The 19,192-nt window shown below is 33.8% G+C and overlaps 1 protein-coding gene across 1 annotated transcript; it reads right to left on the bottom strand.

Annotated features, from left to right (window-relative positions):
- Positions 1 to 891: 891 nt before the first annotated feature.
- On the bottom strand, positions 892 to 18,619 carry LOC140954792 (uncharacterized). Its single transcript, XM_073405554.1, has 8 exons — positions 18,310 to 18,619; positions 4,602 to 4,678; positions 4,198 to 4,519; positions 3,349 to 3,405; positions 2,490 to 3,111; positions 2,034 to 2,381; positions 1,578 to 1,925; positions 892 to 901 (listed from the first exon to the last, which is right to left on the bottom strand). The coding sequence occupies exons 1-8, from the start codon at positions 18,617 to 18,619 to the stop codon at positions 892 to 894; spliced, it is 2,094 nt and encodes a 697-aa protein (XP_073261655.1).
- Positions 18,620 to 19,192: the final 573 nt, after the last annotated feature.

Genomic DNA, 19,192 nt, shown 5'->3' with positions numbered 1-19,192 from the left:
ATAAAAGGGAAAAAAGAAGAAGAAACAAAGGTCAGGTGTTGTTGGGACTAGTAAGTCAAGCCAATTCAATTGCCGCATTTTGTTACGGCCCACGCCCACTAACCCTTTCTTTTTGTTGCAAGATGTTTGTGAAAAACATAAGATGATGCTCTTTTATAGAACATATATTTTTTTCTCTTACAAAAAAGTTGTGCATGCATGATTTTTTTATGCAATTTTATACATAAAGAAATTTAAATTGTAAATTAAAAAGCTCATACATACATGTAATAAAATAAATTGATAACTATGTGAATTAATAATAACAAAAATATAGTAACGATAACTAAAAATAAAATTAAAAATTCAAATGTGTTAATAACATAACATTTACACAGTCATATTTTTTTAATTTATTTATTAAAATTAATTTATTTATTCAATCAAATGATATTAAAAAAAAACACACGTATTAAATTGATTAAATAAAATAAAATTAAAAAAAATATTATGCAAGGTTGTTGTACATATTATGTTATTATTGATGAATTATAATAACTTTTTCAAAAATTAAATACGAACAACACCATAAAAAAAATATCTAAAAAATATTCACAGATGAGGAATATTAATTAAAACATAAATTTAAAAACTATTTTAAAAAAGATATATAAAAAATATCAGTAAAAAAAAGCAATATCAGAAAATAATAATAAAAAAAAACATTGTTTTCTTGTTATGGCTTAACTCGTTAAATCCATGACCCGGAGTATCAGGTTCAATATTGTTTTCCCTTTAAATTCGTATTCAACCTTTAACCAAAAAGAAATTAAACATGTGATTCAGACCATGAACTCAACCAGACTCTATATTATTTTCTCTTAAATTTATATTCAACCTTTAAAAACAAATTCATACAACACTATCAAAAAAAGGTTAAACAAACAAAAACAAATCACATATTAGTGATATTAATTGAAACATAAATTGAAAATTATCTAAAAAAGGATATATAAAAAAAGATATCAGTAAAGAAAAAAAAACAACATTAGAAAAAAAAATAATTGTCCAGTTATTGTGCCTTAACTCAATCGGGTTCAATAATGTTTTCCTCGGACCTTAAAAAAAATTAATATATGACCCGGATCATGAATTCAATGAGGTTCAATAATTTTTTTTTCTTAAATTTATATTGAAATTTTAAAAAAAATTCAAAAATTAAAAAATGCACAACACCATATAAAGATCAATCTTTATAAAAAAAACCTAAACCGGGTTGAATTTTTTTTTTCTTAAATTTATATTCAACCTTTAAAAAAAAACTCGTGATCTAGATTATACACTTAACCAGTTCAATATTTATTTCCCTTGGAATTTATAACAAATCTAAAAAAAAAACAATATTGTCCATATTAAAACATGTCGGTTTAATCCAGACCATAAACTCCAATGAGTTTAATATTAATTTTTCTGAAATTCATAATCTACCTTGAAAAAAAAAACTTGTAACCCCATTGTGTACTGAACCTTGCACGGTGTTTTTCCCATGCAAAAAAAATAAAAATAAAATCAAGAAAAAAACAGATTTGTTAACATACCTTTTCAATCCAAATGAAATCTCAACTTCACTGAGAATATCCATCCATCTTTGTACCTTCTCGTTTTCCCTGAGATTTTCTTCATTCTTATCAAAGACAATTGTGCAACTCTGTATTTGATCATCTATCTTTGATTGCTCGACATCATAAGAAACTGGAAACACAATGTCCGATCTCATCTCATCCATGAATCCCACAATCTTGACAAGCTCTTTAAAGCACCAAGATAAAGAAGCACAATCTCTTGCAAATATAACAATTGACAGCCCTGATTCTTCAATGGCCTCAAAGAGTCTTGATCTAATTGTCATTACTTTCTCTGGTTCCTTCTCGGCTGGCACAATGAATCTTAGGGCTAGAACTTGTAACCCCATTGTGTACTGAACCTTGCACGGTGTTTTTCCCATGCAAAAAAATAAAAATAAAATCAAGAAAAAAACAGATTTGTTAACATACCTTTTCAATCCAAATGAAATCTCAACATCACTGAGAATATCCATCCATCTTTGTACCTTCTCGTTTTCCCTGAGATTTTCTTCATTCTTATCAAAGACAATTGTGCAACTCTGTATTTGATCATCTATCTTTGATTGCTCGACATCATAAGAAACTGGAAACACAATGTCCGATCTCATCTCATCCATGAATCCGACAATCTTGACAAGCTCTTTAAAGCACCAAGATAAAGAAGCACAATCTCTTGCAAATATAACAATTGACAGCCCTGATTCTTCAATGGCCTCAAAGAGTCTTGATCTAATTGTCATTGCTTTCTCTGGTTCCTTCTCGGCTGGCACAATGAATCTTAGGGCTAGAACTTGTAACCCCATTGTGTACTGAACCTTGCACGGTGTTTTTCCCATGCAAAAAAATAAAAATAAAATCAAGAAAAAAACAGATTTGTTAACATACCTTTTCAATCCAAATGAAATCTCAACTTCACTGAGAATATCCATCCATCTTTGTACCTTCTCGTTTTCCCTGAGATTTTCTTCATTCTTATCAAAGACAATTGTGCAACTCTGTATTTGATCATCTATCTTTGATTGCTCGACATCATAAGAAACTGGAAACACAATGTCCGATCTCATCTCATCCATGAATCCCACAATCTTGACAAGCTCTTTAAAGCACCAAGATAAAGAAGCACAATCTCTTGCAAATATAACAATTGACAGCCCTGATTCTTCAATGGCCTCAAAGAGTCTTGATCTAATTGTCATTACTTTCTCTGGTTCCTTCTCGGCTGGCACAATGAATCTTAGGGCTAGATCTGACTCTATATCGGTGACAACATTACTAGGGAAAACATTGGCCTTCCATTGATGGTACGACAAAGAAAAAGCTAAAGAAGCTTTAAATGAAGAAGTTGCTTCTTTGCTTGTAACAATAAAATGGGCAAAAGATGGTCGTGGTGTAATATATACAGAAGATAACAAACAGACACCACAATTCTTCACCTTTACTTCTGGTTGGAAAGAATGAAATGTCAACTCAATGTTGCTAAAGGATTCATGCTTCCATTCTTTAAGATCTTTAAGATGATCAAAAGATAGATAGAATAGCCAAATATGATTTGACAGAACTTGGATAGAGTTACAACTAATACACATCGGCGAAGGATAATTCTCTCTTCCATTGGCTTTGAAGTGACAAAAAAGAGAAGGACTTTCACCATTTGCACTGAATGCAACACACGCAACAAACCCCATGCTCTAACTAGGAACTTGCACACTAATTGAAGATCCCTTACTTTGATAGTTAAACCAACCTGGAATTTCATTTCCTGGAACAGTGATACCAAATCCAGGTCTTGGATTAGACAAACCTTGTACCATGAAAAACAAAAATGTTAGATAGATAGAGGGAGAGGTAGAGAGATACAAAAAGGTTGGGGTATGATTAAGAGAAGACCTAGAGGTATCTTTCAAGCATCGTCAACCCCATGATGTATGATTGTACAATTCCCCGTAGTTAAGACATATGAACTCTGATCTTTTGGAACTGCTTAGCTGTATCGAATCTGGAATTTCTTTTAGGCTTATACAACCATTCAAATATACCGTTTGAACTCTAGATGAAACCTCAAGCAATGATTCAAGCATCATGCAATCCTCCAAGGCAAGGATTTCAAGTCCAGAAACCTGATTTATGCTCCTAGGCAGGCTAAGAAAGTTATTTCAGCTCAGATCTAAAGACTTCAATAAAGATAAGCAGCCAATATCTTCAGGAAGTGCCCCTTCTCTTAGATTGCAAGCACATAAATCCAGTACTTCTAAAGAACATAGACCCGACAAAGAAGGCAACCTTTGATCTGTAAGACTCTCAGCTATTCTTTTGCATCCATCAAAAGATAATACTTTAAGATTCTTTAAAAGAAAAATGGATGCTGGCGGTTGTCTTATTGAAGTTCCACTTACATCAAACTCCTCCAAACTTTCAACTTTCCCCAAATTCTCTGGTATATTTTCAAGTTTAGAGCAGCCAAACAAATCAAGTTTTTTAAGGGATTTCAAGCAACCTATGCTACTCGGAATGATTTTAAGGTTCTTACAGGTTTTCATGCTCAATACTTCTAAGCCAATCAAATGATGAATTGATGAAGACAGTTCTTTAATACCTGTCCCATCCAAACGAAGCACCATCAAACAGTTCATGTTTCCTACTATATCTGGAAACTTCTCAAGTTTTGAGCATCCATCAAGAATGCAAACTTTAAGTGATTCCATTTCAAGGTTGCTTGGAAGAATCCTAATAGTTTCACAATCCATAAGATTCATATATTCAAGCTTCTTGTGATATCCGAGTGATGGATGGACCTCAGACAAACTTTTACAACCTTCAAGAATCAGACTCTCGAGATTTGGAATTCCAGTAAAATCTGGAGTCTTGGTCAGGTGTAGTGAGTTGCTGAGATTGATGATTTTCAAATTAAATGCACTCTACAATCAGACAGGGAGAAGAAATACATATATAGGAAAACAATAAAAGAAATACAAAGGCCCTTAAATTAGTTAATCTCACCTTACACCCATACCATAATTGCTCAAGACTATTGTTAGCCATGTGAAGTTCAACTACCTCATCCACCGGTAAACCAGCTGGCAATGATTTTGAAGGGTAAGAATGCCATTCCAGAATCCCAACTTATTGGAAAGATCGTTAGGTCCTTCAGAAAGCTGCACGTTGTCGATTTTGAGCAATCTTAGTCTACTTATTTTAGAGAAGGCTTTCATGTTCCATTGTGCCTCTTTTATTCTAGGCATGTCCAAGAAAATGGCTTCTATTTTTTCTTTTCCCTGTCAACAAAAAAGGAATACAAGTAAAAAAAAATACAAAGTAGAGATTATTTTAATTGATTCTAACTCATTCCTGCATAGGAGGGTGCAGAACATTAATCATGCAGTGTGTAGAAATCAAATCAGATAGTGATAATGGGAAAATAAACATTAGCATATTTTAGCTCGAAAATGTATGGTTGTTAGCCGGAAATTAATACACCAACCTTTGAGAAAGAACAGAGAGGAAAAGGAAAGGATAAACTGAAAAAGGAACTAGGATTGTATTGATGCTAAGAATGATCCTAACAATAGTTATCTTATTGCCTATAGAATCACACAGTTACTAAAGAAGCATGGACACAAAAACAAAAGCTAGGAAATAAAATATCCATTAAGTTTGGTTTTAACTGACCAAAAAGCAAATGGAATTCTATCATATATTTTTACGACAACTAAATTATTTTTATAATTATTTTTAACAAAAAATTCAATTATCTTGCATAATTAACTTTAAAAAAATAGCTTTAAAAATTATTAATTTTTAAGTTTTTTTTCCCCATATTAGCATAGTCCTAAAATATTTCGCAGACTAACATAGTTTAAGTGGTTGCGCAAATCCAATCCACGCACCTTGAGATGCACTGATATCACATATGCTTCTCACAACTCAAATTTTCACAACCTATTTCTTCGTCTTTCTTCTCTATTTAATCTTTTATTTGGTCTTTCAATTTTTATACAATCTTAATATTAATTTCAATATAATGATCATTTCATTAATATAAAAACCAAGGGACCAACCCAACAAAGAAAAGAAGAAGATTGTTTTGACATGTGAGACCTGCATGTGTGAAGTTGCCTAAGTGAGACCTATGCAATTGATGAAACCGTGCTAGTTTGAAAAGTTTTTTCACTACAAGATTTCACAGTTTTACCGACGGACATATTCCGTCGGTGTCTGATAGACATTTCGTCGGTAAATTATTTACCGACTATATTACCGACGGAATACACCCGTCGGAATACCTTTTATCGGTGATTCCACATTCCGTCGCTATATCGGTCGGAAATACAAAAAAAACTTCTACCGACGGACCGTGCGCGCCAAAAAAAAAAAGTTTCCCGCTTGGAATATACCGACGGGGTGTTATAAAAATACCGACGGAATAAATCCGTCGGCAAAAGTGTCGGTGATATTTTATACCGACCGAATATTTTCGTCGGTAAATACATCGGGAAATTTATACCGACGGATGTGTTCCGTCGGTGATGGTCGGTGACGGTGGCAGACACTGTCCAATGCCGACGGAGTTATTCTGTCGGTAAATCCCTGTGTAATTGTTTTTTTTTTAATTGTTTTTTAATTATTTTGAAAAAATGATATAAATTAATGGTAATACAAACCAATTATGCAAATAAAATTTATATTAAGCAACAAAAACTCAAAGTGAAATAATATTCATTACAAAATGAATGTGTTTCAAAAAAACATTAAACAAAATTTTAAATGTAAATAATGTTAATTAAAAATTAATATAAAGGTGGAGGAGGAGGAGGAGGAGGAGGATGGGGGTTAGGCGGCCAAAAAGGATTAGGCGCACATGTTCCACCTTGTGTCATGTTCATGACCATTTGCCGAAGCTCTTCATAGGCCGCTCTTTGTTGTTCAGACTCTGCTCTGTGTTGTTCATTCGCCAATCTTTGCTCTTCTTTGAGTTGTGCGTATGCCTCTGATAGGTGGTTGCACCTTTGCTGCAAGGCCACAAACTCCTTAGATTGGGAGCTCGATACAGATTAGGAGCTCCCAGCGGTTGAAGCAGTACCGGTCGACCGCAAGTTGGCCGCGGTAGTGTTGGAGAGCCCGTAAACCTGATTTTTATCGGGTCCACCTGACGATCCAGCCTCCATCCACAAATCCGGATCGAATTCCGGATGGGTCGATGGATCGTCCCTGTATCTCTCCCTCAACCGATTATTATAGGTCTCCTGAAAAAAAAAATCATCATATTCAATTCAATAAACATAATAATAACTTACAAAATAAAATGGTTGAACAAACATACCACAAAATGTTGAGCACGGTTGTCAACGAACTGTTGTGTCCCCTTTTGACGGTCATGACTTCGCACGTGCGTCTCCACAAACAGCTCCATAGGGCTCAGCTCACGTCCAAGAGACGTAGCCTATAATGAAAAAAATGTATTAACAACAAATTAATTGAACGATATATTTCATTTAAGTTAATCTTACCATCCGTTTCGCATGTGCAGAAAACGGAACGGAGCCGCCGGTGTGCGTTGTCACCGAGCCATGAATTGGCCGATTCTAGTTGCCAGCACCGGACTGCGAGCGTCGAGTGAACCGCTCAGACATCACGTGCTGAAGATAGTGCGGCCATATATCTTCCGGGATGTATATTGGTTTGAAATCCCTCCAAACCGCAACATCGTTCCAGCCTTGGAACCCTTTATCCCTCGCTGTTTTTTTTGCTTTTTTTCTGGGTGTCATACCAAAAATCACGCAACCTAATTCACGCACGAAAAAATTACATTTTGAAACATAAATAATTATGTAAAAAAAAGTCGTATTGTTTTTGATGTTACCTAATTGCCGCGTGATTTTCCCATACCCTCCTCACAACAGTGTCATGTTCATCGTCCCAGCAGAATCGATGTTGTATATAAAAAAATAATTTTTTAAAATGTTAATAATTTATTTACAATTATAACTTGAATTTATTAGAAATAAGCTGAAAATTATATATTAACGAAACCATGCATTGATTTGAGGCATCCATTCAGGATGTCTGGATATCTGACTCCATTGAAACAATGGAATCTCCATCGACGCTTTAAACGCCGATGATATTACTCGGGCGGCCTCAATGTTTGTGAACCTGAAAAGAAATGAAATTAATTTGTGATTACTTCATAAATTATGTTTTAAATTTGTTTTTTTTATATAAAAAAAAACTAAAACCTTAACAAACTTACATTGAAAGATCGTCCTTCCACTGTGCCTCGTACTGGCGGGTAAATTGATTCCGCTTCGAAGGCACGCCGCGTCTGCGATGTGAAACATCGCTGGAAGAGGCAGCATCGGTTGACGGCGCAGGTGGTGTAGGTGCCTCTTCTTGAGAGGCACCTAAGGAAACATCATCATCGCTGCTAGACGAACTTGATTCGACTGGACGACCAGCTCTGGTTTTCATTTTGCGCATCTAAAAAATTTTATATTAATAATTGTATAATAAAATTCAAAAGTTAAAAAAAAAAATCGGCAGCACCTCCCCTATACTGGATACTACCAAAATCCACAAACCTGCAAATATTAACAATAGCCACAACCAATCGAACCAATCTATACTAATTATTCCAACATATTCAACTATTAATCCTAAGATAAATTCAACGTTAACAATTACAATTCACAAATTAATCAATAATTATATTCAAAACAATAAAAAATATGACAAAAAATAAATTCAATAAATTCAACAAATTATAACTCAACAAATTATAATTCAACAAATTAATCATTACAATTCAACATTAACAATTATAATTCAACAAATTAATCAATAATTATATTCAAAACAATAAAAAATATGACAAAAAATAAATTCAATAATTTCAACAAATTATACTTCAACAAATTAATCATTATAATTCAACATTAACAATTATAATTCAACAAATTAATCATTATAATTCAACATTAACAATTATAATTCAACAAATTAATCATTATAATTATGACAACAAAACAATAAAAAATATTCAAAAAATTCAAAAAAAAAAAACCTACATCAATAAAAGGAACGAAATATACATACCTTAATAATGTGACAAATTCAAAACTTTATCTACATTACAAAAAAAAACACCAAAACAACACAATAACAAAAATAAAAACAACTAAAAATAAATTAAATTGGAAATCGATAATTATTCCAACAAACGCAATTATTAATTCTAAGGTAAATTCAACATTAACAATACTAATTCAATAAATTAATCAATAATTATATAGGCAATACAACAATAAATTATATTCAATAAATTAAAAAAATATATAGACTAACAATTAAATTAAAAAATATTCAACAAATTCAAAAAATTCAAAAAAATTCAAATATTCAACTTTAACTAATTCAAAGTTAAATTAACTAATAACAATTCTAACAACACAACAACAAAAAATATTCAAAAAATTCAAAAAAAAAGACCTACATTAAGAAAAGGAACGAAATATACATACCTTAATAATGTGTCAAATTCAAAACTTTATCTACATTGCAACAAAAAACACTAAAACAACAAAAATAAAAACAACTAAAAATAAAATAAATTAGAAAAAAAACATATACCTTTTAATATGATGAAGATTTACAACACCAAATCTTGCTAGAGATTAAAGGTGAAAGTGTTTAAGGATTGAGGGGAAAAAAATGAAAAATCTGAGGTGAAAAACGGAGGAGAAGCGAAGCAGCGGGGAGAAGAAGAAAAAATGAGGCGAAGCGGCGGGGGCTGGAACTTATAGGGCAGTTTTACCGACGGACTCACCGACGGAATTAATATCCGTCGGTAAAAGGTAAAACATTCCGTCGGTAACAGGTCAAAAATCCGTCGGTATTTTTTGAATTTCGCCCCGAATTTTTAAAAGCCCTCCAAATTTTTCGTAGTCCGTCAGTGATTCCGTCGGTAATCTGACAAGTTCAGAGGCGCATTAATTCACACACATTGGAAATCGCGCGGTCCGTCGGTATTTCTGTCGGTAATATGTGTGACCGACAAATTACCGACGGACCTATTCCGTCGGTGATTGTGGCATTTTGTTCTAAATATTTTCGAGCTTACTGTGAGATGCCGACGGACTATAATCTGTCGGTAATCCCGTCGATGATGGTGGCATGTTTTTCGAGCTTACTGTGAGATGCCGACGGATTTCATTGCGTTGGTATATCCGTCGGTGAATGTGGCATTTTGTTGTAATTGTTTTCGAACTCTCTGTGATATACCGACGGATTTGATTTCGTCAGTATAGTTGTCGGTGAAGCCGTCGGTAATGTCGTCGGTGTTGGTGGCATTTCGCATAAATATTTTCGAACTCTCTATGAGATACCGACGGATGGTTTTCCGTCGGTATGGACGTCGGTGATTGTGGCATTTTGTTGTAAATATTTTCGAACTCTCTGTGAGATACCGATGGATGGTTGTCCATCGGTATGGACGTCGGTAAGTTTGCATTATGCAGGAAAGGTTGTCTTTGTATTGCATGTTTACCTTCTTGCAATAACTTAACTGATAAACTGTATATCACATAAAACAATAACCACATTGCTTAAACAATAAATATTTTGTTTTACAAAATACATCATCAATAATCTAAATTACATGAGACAAATGTTTTTACATAGGGCTTCATTTTCATAATTAGTCAGAATTTTCTTCTTCTTCCTCATCAATTGAATTGTCATCATCTTTATCGCAATCTTCATCGACATTTGCTTGTCCGCTAGAGCTGAGAACAACATTCAACTCCTCTCTGTCAATATCAACAAGACTATCATCGAGAGCTCGAAAATTTGAATTTTCTTCCAATTCAATCGAAGGAGCAACTCGATATGGTTCAACCAACTCCAAACTTGAAAGACTTCATCTCGCACACTTGTGTCTTCGTTCTCATCCTGAACAACCTCGACACGACCCCGTGGTTTTGTTTTTAAAACGGACAACCAATCAACTCTTGAACGATCCTTTCTAAATGAAGGGGTGTATGTGTAATAAACTTGTTGACATTGCTTTGCGAAAACAAAGACATCGTTTATGTTGTGGAGTCTAGCTTTTGAGTTGATTTCGACCAGACCATGGTGCGGATCAACTCTAATTCCTATGTCCGTCGTGTCATACCAATAGCATTTGAATAAAAACACTTTATTCTGCTCGCTATGATATTGCAGTTCGACGACCTCTTCTAATCTACCATAGTAGTCAACTTCTAACTGGCTACTTGTGGATCCCTTAACACAAACACCGCAGTTGTATGTCTTTCTTCCTTGCCCGTATTCTTCAGTATGGAAAACATATCCATTGACAAAATACCCGTTGTAGCACTTAACTTTTCTTTCAAGGCCGAGGCTTAGTGAAGACAATGACTTGGGCGCACTCCTTCCCATTTGATAAACCTTGTAAATATATGTAATTAAATGTACATCAATACACGGTAAATGAACGAGAATCTCGTAATGACATGCATATGTTAGAATGAGTTTGTGATAGTGCTTACATGTGTTCTAAACCATGTGGCAAATTGTTCATCTTGTAATTGAAAGATCTAGGATTCGGTCAGCTGCGAGTTATTGGAGAGCAAATATTGTCGATGTTGCCTGCAAGTGATAATGAGTGTATGATATTACAATATATAATTAACAGTATATTACTGACAAAGTTTAATTAGTATTACACATATATAGACGTACTGAATAAATGGTCTCAGCTCATCACAGTTAAATAGAACATAGTTGTGTGCTTGTTTGAATTCTATTTCCGACAAATATCTTCCTCTTACGGCATTTTTAGGTGTGGGTCGTCCAGTATTGGAGAATATTGACAAGTTCCCACTGGAAGGCACTTCACCGCCATCGTCATGCCGTGGAACGCGATTGATTCTTGTTCTCAGATGAGGTTCGAAATAATACGAGATAAATGTTGATATCTCTTCAACAATATAGGCCTCAGATATCGAAGCCTCAACATGCGCCTTGTTCTTAACCTTTTTTTTTAGATTAAACAAGTACCTGCATTGAAGTACAATTCAAGTATTTTCAAATAAAAAAAACATAGAAAATACTTTTAGATATGAATTCCATTGCAACTGTAATATCTCACCGTTCGAATGGGTACATCCATCTATACTGGACCGGTCCTCCAGCTTTTGCCTCAAACGGTAGATGTATAGGGAGATGCTCCATTGAGTCAAAAAATGAAGGAGGGAATATCATCTCAAGTTTGCATAGTGTCTCGATGATATTCGTTTGAAGCATCTCAATGTGCTCAACATTCATCTTGCTGGAGCATATATCTCTGAATAAATGACTGATCTCCATTAGTGCATCCCATATTCCCTTTGGCAACAAATCACGAAAAGCTAATGGGATGAGTGTTTGCATAAACACGTGGCAGTCATGGCTCTTCATTCCATACAATCTGCAGTCCTCTATGTTAACAAGCCTTGACATGTTCGATGCATGTCCATCCGGGAAACGCAGACTCTTAAGCCATTTGTAGACTAGCAGTTGTGCATTTTTCTCTAACACGAAGCTTGCCCTTGGTTTTGCAACTCGTGACTCGTCATAAACCAACTCCATATTTTTACGGTTACAGTATAAAGCTATATCCAATCTAGCCTTCATGTTGTCCTTTGTCTTCCCCTTCACATCCATGACGGTGTTGAAAATATTCTCAAACATGTTCTTTTCGATGTGCATGACGTCAAGGTTATGGCGGAGAAGATTAGTCTTCCAATACGGAAGCTCCCAAAAGATACTTCGCTTTACCCAATTATGGGTCAAACCAAAACCAGGAAACTTTTGCTTACCTGATTGAAGGCCAAACACAATGTCACCGTACTCTGATACAACATGATGCAATTCTTCACCAGAAAGACGCGGGGATGCAACATCTTTTTCAACTCTACCAACAAAGAAATCTTTTCTGTTCTTTCTGAACCTGTGATTAAGTGGCAAGAAGCGACGGTGACAGTCAAAAAAAGAAGCTTTACCTCCGTTTGCTAGCGTGAATGCCTTGTTGTTTTCCATGCAGTATGGACATGCGAGTTTCCCATGCGTGCTCCAACCAGAAAGCATTCCATAAGCTGGAAAATCACTGATAGTCCACATCAAAGCCGCCCTCATAAGGAAATTTTGTTTCCTCGATATATCATAAGTCAGAGATCCGGAGGACCACAACTGCGCCAACTCATCTATCAACGGTCGAAGACAAACATCTATATTCCGCCCCGGGCTGCTTGGACCGGGTATGACAGTAGATAGAAACATGAACTCCAGCCTCATACACATTCCCGGTGGCAAGTTATAAACTGTGAGAATGACCGGCCAACAAGAATAGGGAGCAGCAAATGACCCAAATGGGTTGAACCCATTTGTACACAACCCAAGTCGAACATTCCTTGATTCAGTAGAAAAGTCAGGATGAACACTGTTAAAGCGTTTCCACGCTTCGCCGTCAGAAGGATGCACCATCACACCATCAACAACATCGTGTGTTTGGTGCCATGTCATGTGCTCAGCAGTCCTTGGTGACATAAATAACCTCTGCAGTCTAGGTGTGATCGGGAAATATCTAAGTTTTTTATATGCCACTAGAGTCTTCCCCCTGCCAGTTCTGGGTTTGTAACGGGAATGCCCGCATGTCATGCACTCGGTCATCACAGCATTTTCAAGGTAGTATAACATGCAGAAGTTAGGGCACATGTCAATTTTTTGGTATCCTAAACCGAGGGGTTTCATCATGGACTTCGCAGCATAGAAGTTCTCTTTGAGCCTGTTCCCTTCTGGTAAAATGCTTCTTGCCCAATCAATAATTTTGTCATACCCGGCCTCACTCAACCCGTGATCTGACTTGATGGTGAACACCTGTGCCACAGCCGATAATTTACTGTGGTTTGTGCAACCATCCCATAATGGTTCGTCAGAATCTTTCAACAAATCAAAAAACCTAGCTGCCTCTGCATTAGGTTCTTCTTCTACGATTGGACATTGATTGGCATTATCTTGATTCATTCTCATTGCATCCATAACCATGTTTCTGTAAGGTTTAGTGTTGTCATTTGCCGCTTCATGAACGTTGCTAGCACTAGAAGTTGACCCAACCACCGTTTCTCCCATTCTCTTATTACTAACAAATACCTCTTCATGTGCATACCAACACTCGTAATCCTCCACAAACCCTTTGTGTAGAAGATGCATCATTACAACATCTGGATGCAGATACTTTTTATTTTGACACTTCCTGCATGGACACCTAATACCGCCTCCAGTAAAATTTCTGGGAATAGATGTTGCGAAATTAATAAAACCCTGAACCCCGTTACAATAATCCATCCTCCGCAATCCTTGGGGAAAATCTAGATACATCCATGAACGATCATCCATGACTTCTATCGAACCTCTATAAAAAGGACCCATTAAGCAAGCTCTTAATTATTTCAAAACATAACATGTAATTCGGTAATTCTACAAATTAAGTTTTAACAATTTTCAAACAAATACAATCTTACAAAATCTAAAACAAACCATAACAAGTATAAAATTATACATTCATATACTACAAGTTTGTTCGAGAAATAACAATAAAACATGTACATCTACTAAAAAAAATACATATACTAAAAAAACAATAAAATTGACATTTAAATGTTAAAATTTTAAAAGATAGAATTACTTACAAAAAATGATAAAATCCGTCGATAAATCAGAACACGGATGTTGTGACCACAAAACTTCAAGAAATACAACTTGTTGTGCTGAGATGAGGAAGATTTTTGTTTTGGGGCGAGGGGGGCTGGTTATTTTGCAGATGGGGAGGGTTAGGATTAGGAAGAAGAAGGAGAAATGGGGGAGGAGAGTGTCGGCAGAGTGGCCATATATTCACTTTTGCCGACGGACTTACCGACGGTTTTGATTCCGTCGGTGAATCCGTCGGTAATTCTGACAGGCAATCGACACGTCACCGCACGGACCTGCTATTCAAATCCCTCGGTAATTTCGTCGGTATTTTTAACGGTGCACCGGTCACGTCACTGGTACGGATCTGGCATTTCAAATCCGTCGGTGATTCCATCGGTATTTTTGACGGTGAACATGTCCCATCACGCGTACGGGCCCCAGGTTTTAATTTTGTTGGTGATTCCGTCGGAAAAATCACCCGCCAAAACCTCTGCGCCACCTACCCGCCCTTTTTTCATTAATTCTGAATTTTCGATCGGTAATTTGGTCGGTAATTATAGTCCGTCGGTAATTACCGACCTAATTACCGACGAATATTGTCCGTCGGTGATTTCGGCTGAAAAATACCGACAGAAAAAATTCCGTCGGTATTTAGCGAATTTCTGGTGGTGTTTTGCCACCTATTGTATTTTGAGAAATGATTTTTTTCATGGAAAAAAATTCATGTAGCTTATATGTCATACCTTAAAAACTGAATCATAGATGATAAACTATTAAAAATACTAATGATAAGTTGCCACTTGTTGAAAACTTCACTTTAATGTGTAGTTCTTTAACTAGATTTTGGGCCTTCGAGGTTCGATTATTTTTTTCTAACCTTTAACAAATATAATATTATTTGAAAATTCAATACATGCTAGAAAAACACTTTTAAAATATTAAGATAATAATATATTGAATGATATATTTATTTAAAAATATAATTGTGACAACAACACACTAGATCGACCTGTAGTAACTATGGTTAACTTGTGAAACTCACGATCCGAAGCACAAATCCATGAAAAACTCCATGGAACCCATATCAAAATAAAATAGCGCTCGATTTCAATCAACCAAATATTAAAAGCTAAATATAAAAAAAAATTATTCAATTAAAAAAAGGATTTTTTAAAAAATAGAAGCTATATTTAACAAAGAATGAGAAATAAAAAGACTTAAGATAACCCCGATTAATTTTAAAAATATTTAAAAATCTTATAGAAAGCAAATAAAAAAATGAATAGAGCTCAGTCTCTAATTAAATTAAATATTGAATGATGAAACTGGAAAAAAAAAAACATGAGCTAAAAAAAAAAAAACCTAGACAAATCTCCTAAACCTAGGTTGGTGTCCCAAATTCTCAATCCATTAAATCCTAAAGCCAGACTCAACCAAAAAGCTTAATTCAATGTTAAAGTATGAAATCAAAAATAATATATATATATATATATATATATATATATATATATTTAATTTTAAAAACTTGCCAAGGTAAAAAAAAACATAACAATAAAAAATGAAGGATGAAATCACCAAAAAAAATTTAAAAATAATTTCACATAAAATAAATAGTAATCAAAAGAATGAGAATCAAATCTAATAAATTAAAAAATTAAAAAGTATAAAATTAAAAACAAATTTCAATTCTAAAAAATAATTCAAATAAAAAAATATCAATTTAAAGAAAATAAACCAAATATGAAAAAGAAAAAAAAAAACAAATTGAAGGGTTACTATACAAGTTTAGAAGGTTGGATGCAGAATTCAAGGATAAAGACAAAAGAAACGAAAAGAAAATAAAGTCATTTGGTGCCAAACCAGAAAGAATCACTTCACACATGCCACCAAGGGAGGTAGGTCATGTCGTGGTGAATCAGTAAACATCAATGACGGTCTTTTTTGGGTGTCATAAGCCATTGCTCGTGCTGCATGCTAGGGGTGATCATTTTCGGTTCGGTTCGGTTTTTATTAAAAAAAAATAACCAAATCCAAATTTTTTGGGTTTGGCTCGGTTTTTTTTTGTTTTTGGGTTTGGTTTGATTTGGTTTTTTCAGTTCTAGGCTTAAAAAACCGAAACCGGACCGAACCGGTTGGTATTTTCAAAATTTTAATCGGTTTAATTGGTTTTTTCCACGGTTTGGTTTTTTCAGTTATTTTTTTTCTGATTTTCTTGGTTTAATTGGTTTTTTAGTTTTTTTGCTCACCCCTACTGCTTACATAAGGCAAAACAACTTACTCGCTTATGTGTTCTACAAACAAGCCAACCAATTTTCTTCTTTTTTTATCACAAAAAAAAAAAAACAAAAGCATGAATAAGCCCTTGAAGACAAGGTAAGTATTTTAAATTTTAAAGGAAATAAAGTTATTTTATTGCACCCTGAAAAGTGAAAAAATCTTAAAAAAGCCCCTATAGCTAATTTATTTATTTTTGCTTTTAAAAGCAACAAAGTAATTATACTGTAAAAAAAACCCTAACTACCCCTATCAATTCTATAATGACTATTGGCCCTTATAAAAAGACCATATTATCCCTAAGTAGTTTACTTTTTTTAGAATGAAAAATTAGTAAATTCTTTGTTACAATCCATTAGTAAATCAAAGACATTTCTCAAGGATTTTAAATTTTTGTTACTACAACCGATAAAGTTATCCTTTATTATTCTATAATACAATAGGAAAAAATATACTCATGATACTAAAAATGTCTTTGTAATATTGACTTTTCCAAAGATGCCTCAATAAATTCAATTTAGATAATTGAAATTTTATTATTCGATTTATTAAATAATAGAAATTAGCAAAAAGTTCAATAATTTTTTTAATTTGTTTTGGAGAAGCAATTGCACCGCATGTTTTGGAGAAGCAGCATTTTGCTGCTTCTCGCAAGGTAGAAAAGCAGAAAAGTGGAGCATGGCTCCACTGTTGCAACAGTGCGAGTGAATGAATTAATTCACTCGCACTATTACAGTTTTAGTTTTTTTTTTTTTTTGAAAAAACATTGCGATAAGTTTAGTTTTTTTTTCTTGAAAAATCAGTGCAATTAATTGATTTTACTCGCATTGTTCACATGAACATGAACAATATTATTTTTTTAAAAAATTAGTTTAAGGTGAATTAAATTTACTCGTACTGTAATCTCAATTTTATTCTTGATAATATTTTACTTAATTTTATTGCACGCTTAAAAAATTATTTTTTCTGTAGTTCTTGTCGAATGAATTTTGTACATAATAAAATTGTAAATTAATAAAAAGAATTGTGTTTTACTTGAAAAACTAGTATTTATTATTATTTAATAAGACTACATAAATTATAAAGATATCACATGATAACGTAGCATTTGGGGGATTTGATCGCAATTCCAATTATCTTCTTGCCGGGTCCGACCCAATTAAAAAGAAATTCAGTTTTTATTTTTATTTTAATTGTGTTTTATTCAAAAACTTAAAAGGAGATCGCTTAATGATGTAACAAAAAATTTAGTTTTTGTTGTTGCGCGCTTAAGAAACCATGAAAAATATAGTCCTTGTTGGATAGATTTCGTATGTAATGACATTGCACATAGTTTAATGGAATAATAAAAAATATTTGATATCAATATTATTTATTTCATGATATAATAACAGTGGTTAAATCTACAATATTTAAATTAAAAATCATTAATATATATATATATATATATATATATTTTTTTTAATTATTTTATAACCTCAATTTGAAAAATATTTTTTTTACCAAACACATTAAACTACTTTTTGTTCAACCTCAATTTCAACCATAGTTTTAACCAAACATATATTTTTCCAAACCAACCACAACTAAAAGTAATTTTTATAAAACAATTTTTTTAAAAACTACGACCATAACAGCAACCTCAATACCAAACACGCCTAAGCTATGTTAGACTGATAGATGATTTACCTATTCCGTACATCCCAACCTGATAGATTGGTCACCGTAGAGAGACAATCTTTCCAGATCTGGAACTTCTCCAAATTTTCGTTGAAATTTTGTTCATGCTCAACGAAGGCTTTCTGATATGTCTCTGGGGGATCCACATCATAAAAAACTGGCAGAACAGTGTGGCCCATCTCTTTCATGCACTGAACAATCTTGACAAGTTCATCCAAGCACCATTGTGAAGAAGCGTAATCTCTTGAAAATATAATGACAGAAAACCTTGATTCTTCGATGGCCTTCCAGAGAGCAGGTTCGATGCTCTTTCCTCTCTCGAGCTCCCTATCATCCATGTATACATCTTCTGGTATCTTAGTAAACAACTTCCAAAGCCCTTTTCTTTCTTTTAATTCCAATGACTTCGAATTTTTTCCGGTTACTTTAGGTCAAGAACTCGTACGGGTAAGTTTCCTGGATTTTCTTACGGATCTTTTTCTTACAATGTAAGGAAGATGGAGTTTCGGTGGAGAAAAAGACAAAAGACAAATGAAAGGGATATCGAACGCGCATTGGGCAGCAGAGGCACCTTCCTGTCGAGAGCAGGGGTTGGCCCCACACATCACAATTAAAAAGTAGTTTTTAATGAATTTTCAAACTATTAACTATAAAACTCTTATATTAAATATTATAAATTCCCATTATTTTTTTTTTTTTTAAATAAACTTAGCCACCACCGTATTAACTGGAACTAATTAACGAAAAAAATAATAATTAACTAATTAAAAAGAGTTTAGAATCTCAAACTTTAATATTTTTATGACAAACAATCCAACTTTGATTTTTCCCAATCTCAAAAACCAATTCTTCTACCATTACCTTTTATCTCATCTCAAATCTTTTAGACTTGAAAATCTAGTAGTAATTAT

Source organism: Populus alba, chromosome 17 (assembly GCF_005239225.2).
Source record: "Populus alba chromosome 17, ASM523922v2, whole genome shotgun sequence".
NCBI classification, from domain to species: Eukaryota; Viridiplantae; Streptophyta; class Magnoliopsida; order Malpighiales; family Salicaceae; genus Populus; species Populus alba.
The sequence above is the reverse complement of the archived record's forward strand: the minus strand, read 5'-3'. Positions and strand labels throughout refer to the sequence as shown.

Bases quoted from the DNA above. Each gene is read 5' to 3' on its own strand.
- LOC140954792 (XM_073405554.1), bottom strand. From the start codon at position 18,619: ATGGATGATAGGGAGCTCGAGAGAGGAAAGAGCATCGAACCTGCTCTC. The intron at 4,520-4,601 runs GTGAGATTAACT...GTCTGATTGTAG, and splicing joins AATTATGGTATGGGTGTAAG to AGTGCATTTAATTTGAAAAT. The intron at 3,406-4,197 runs GTATTAAAGAAC...TCATGGTACAAG, and splicing joins GCTTCGTTTGGATGGGACAG to GTTTGTCTAATCCAAGACCT.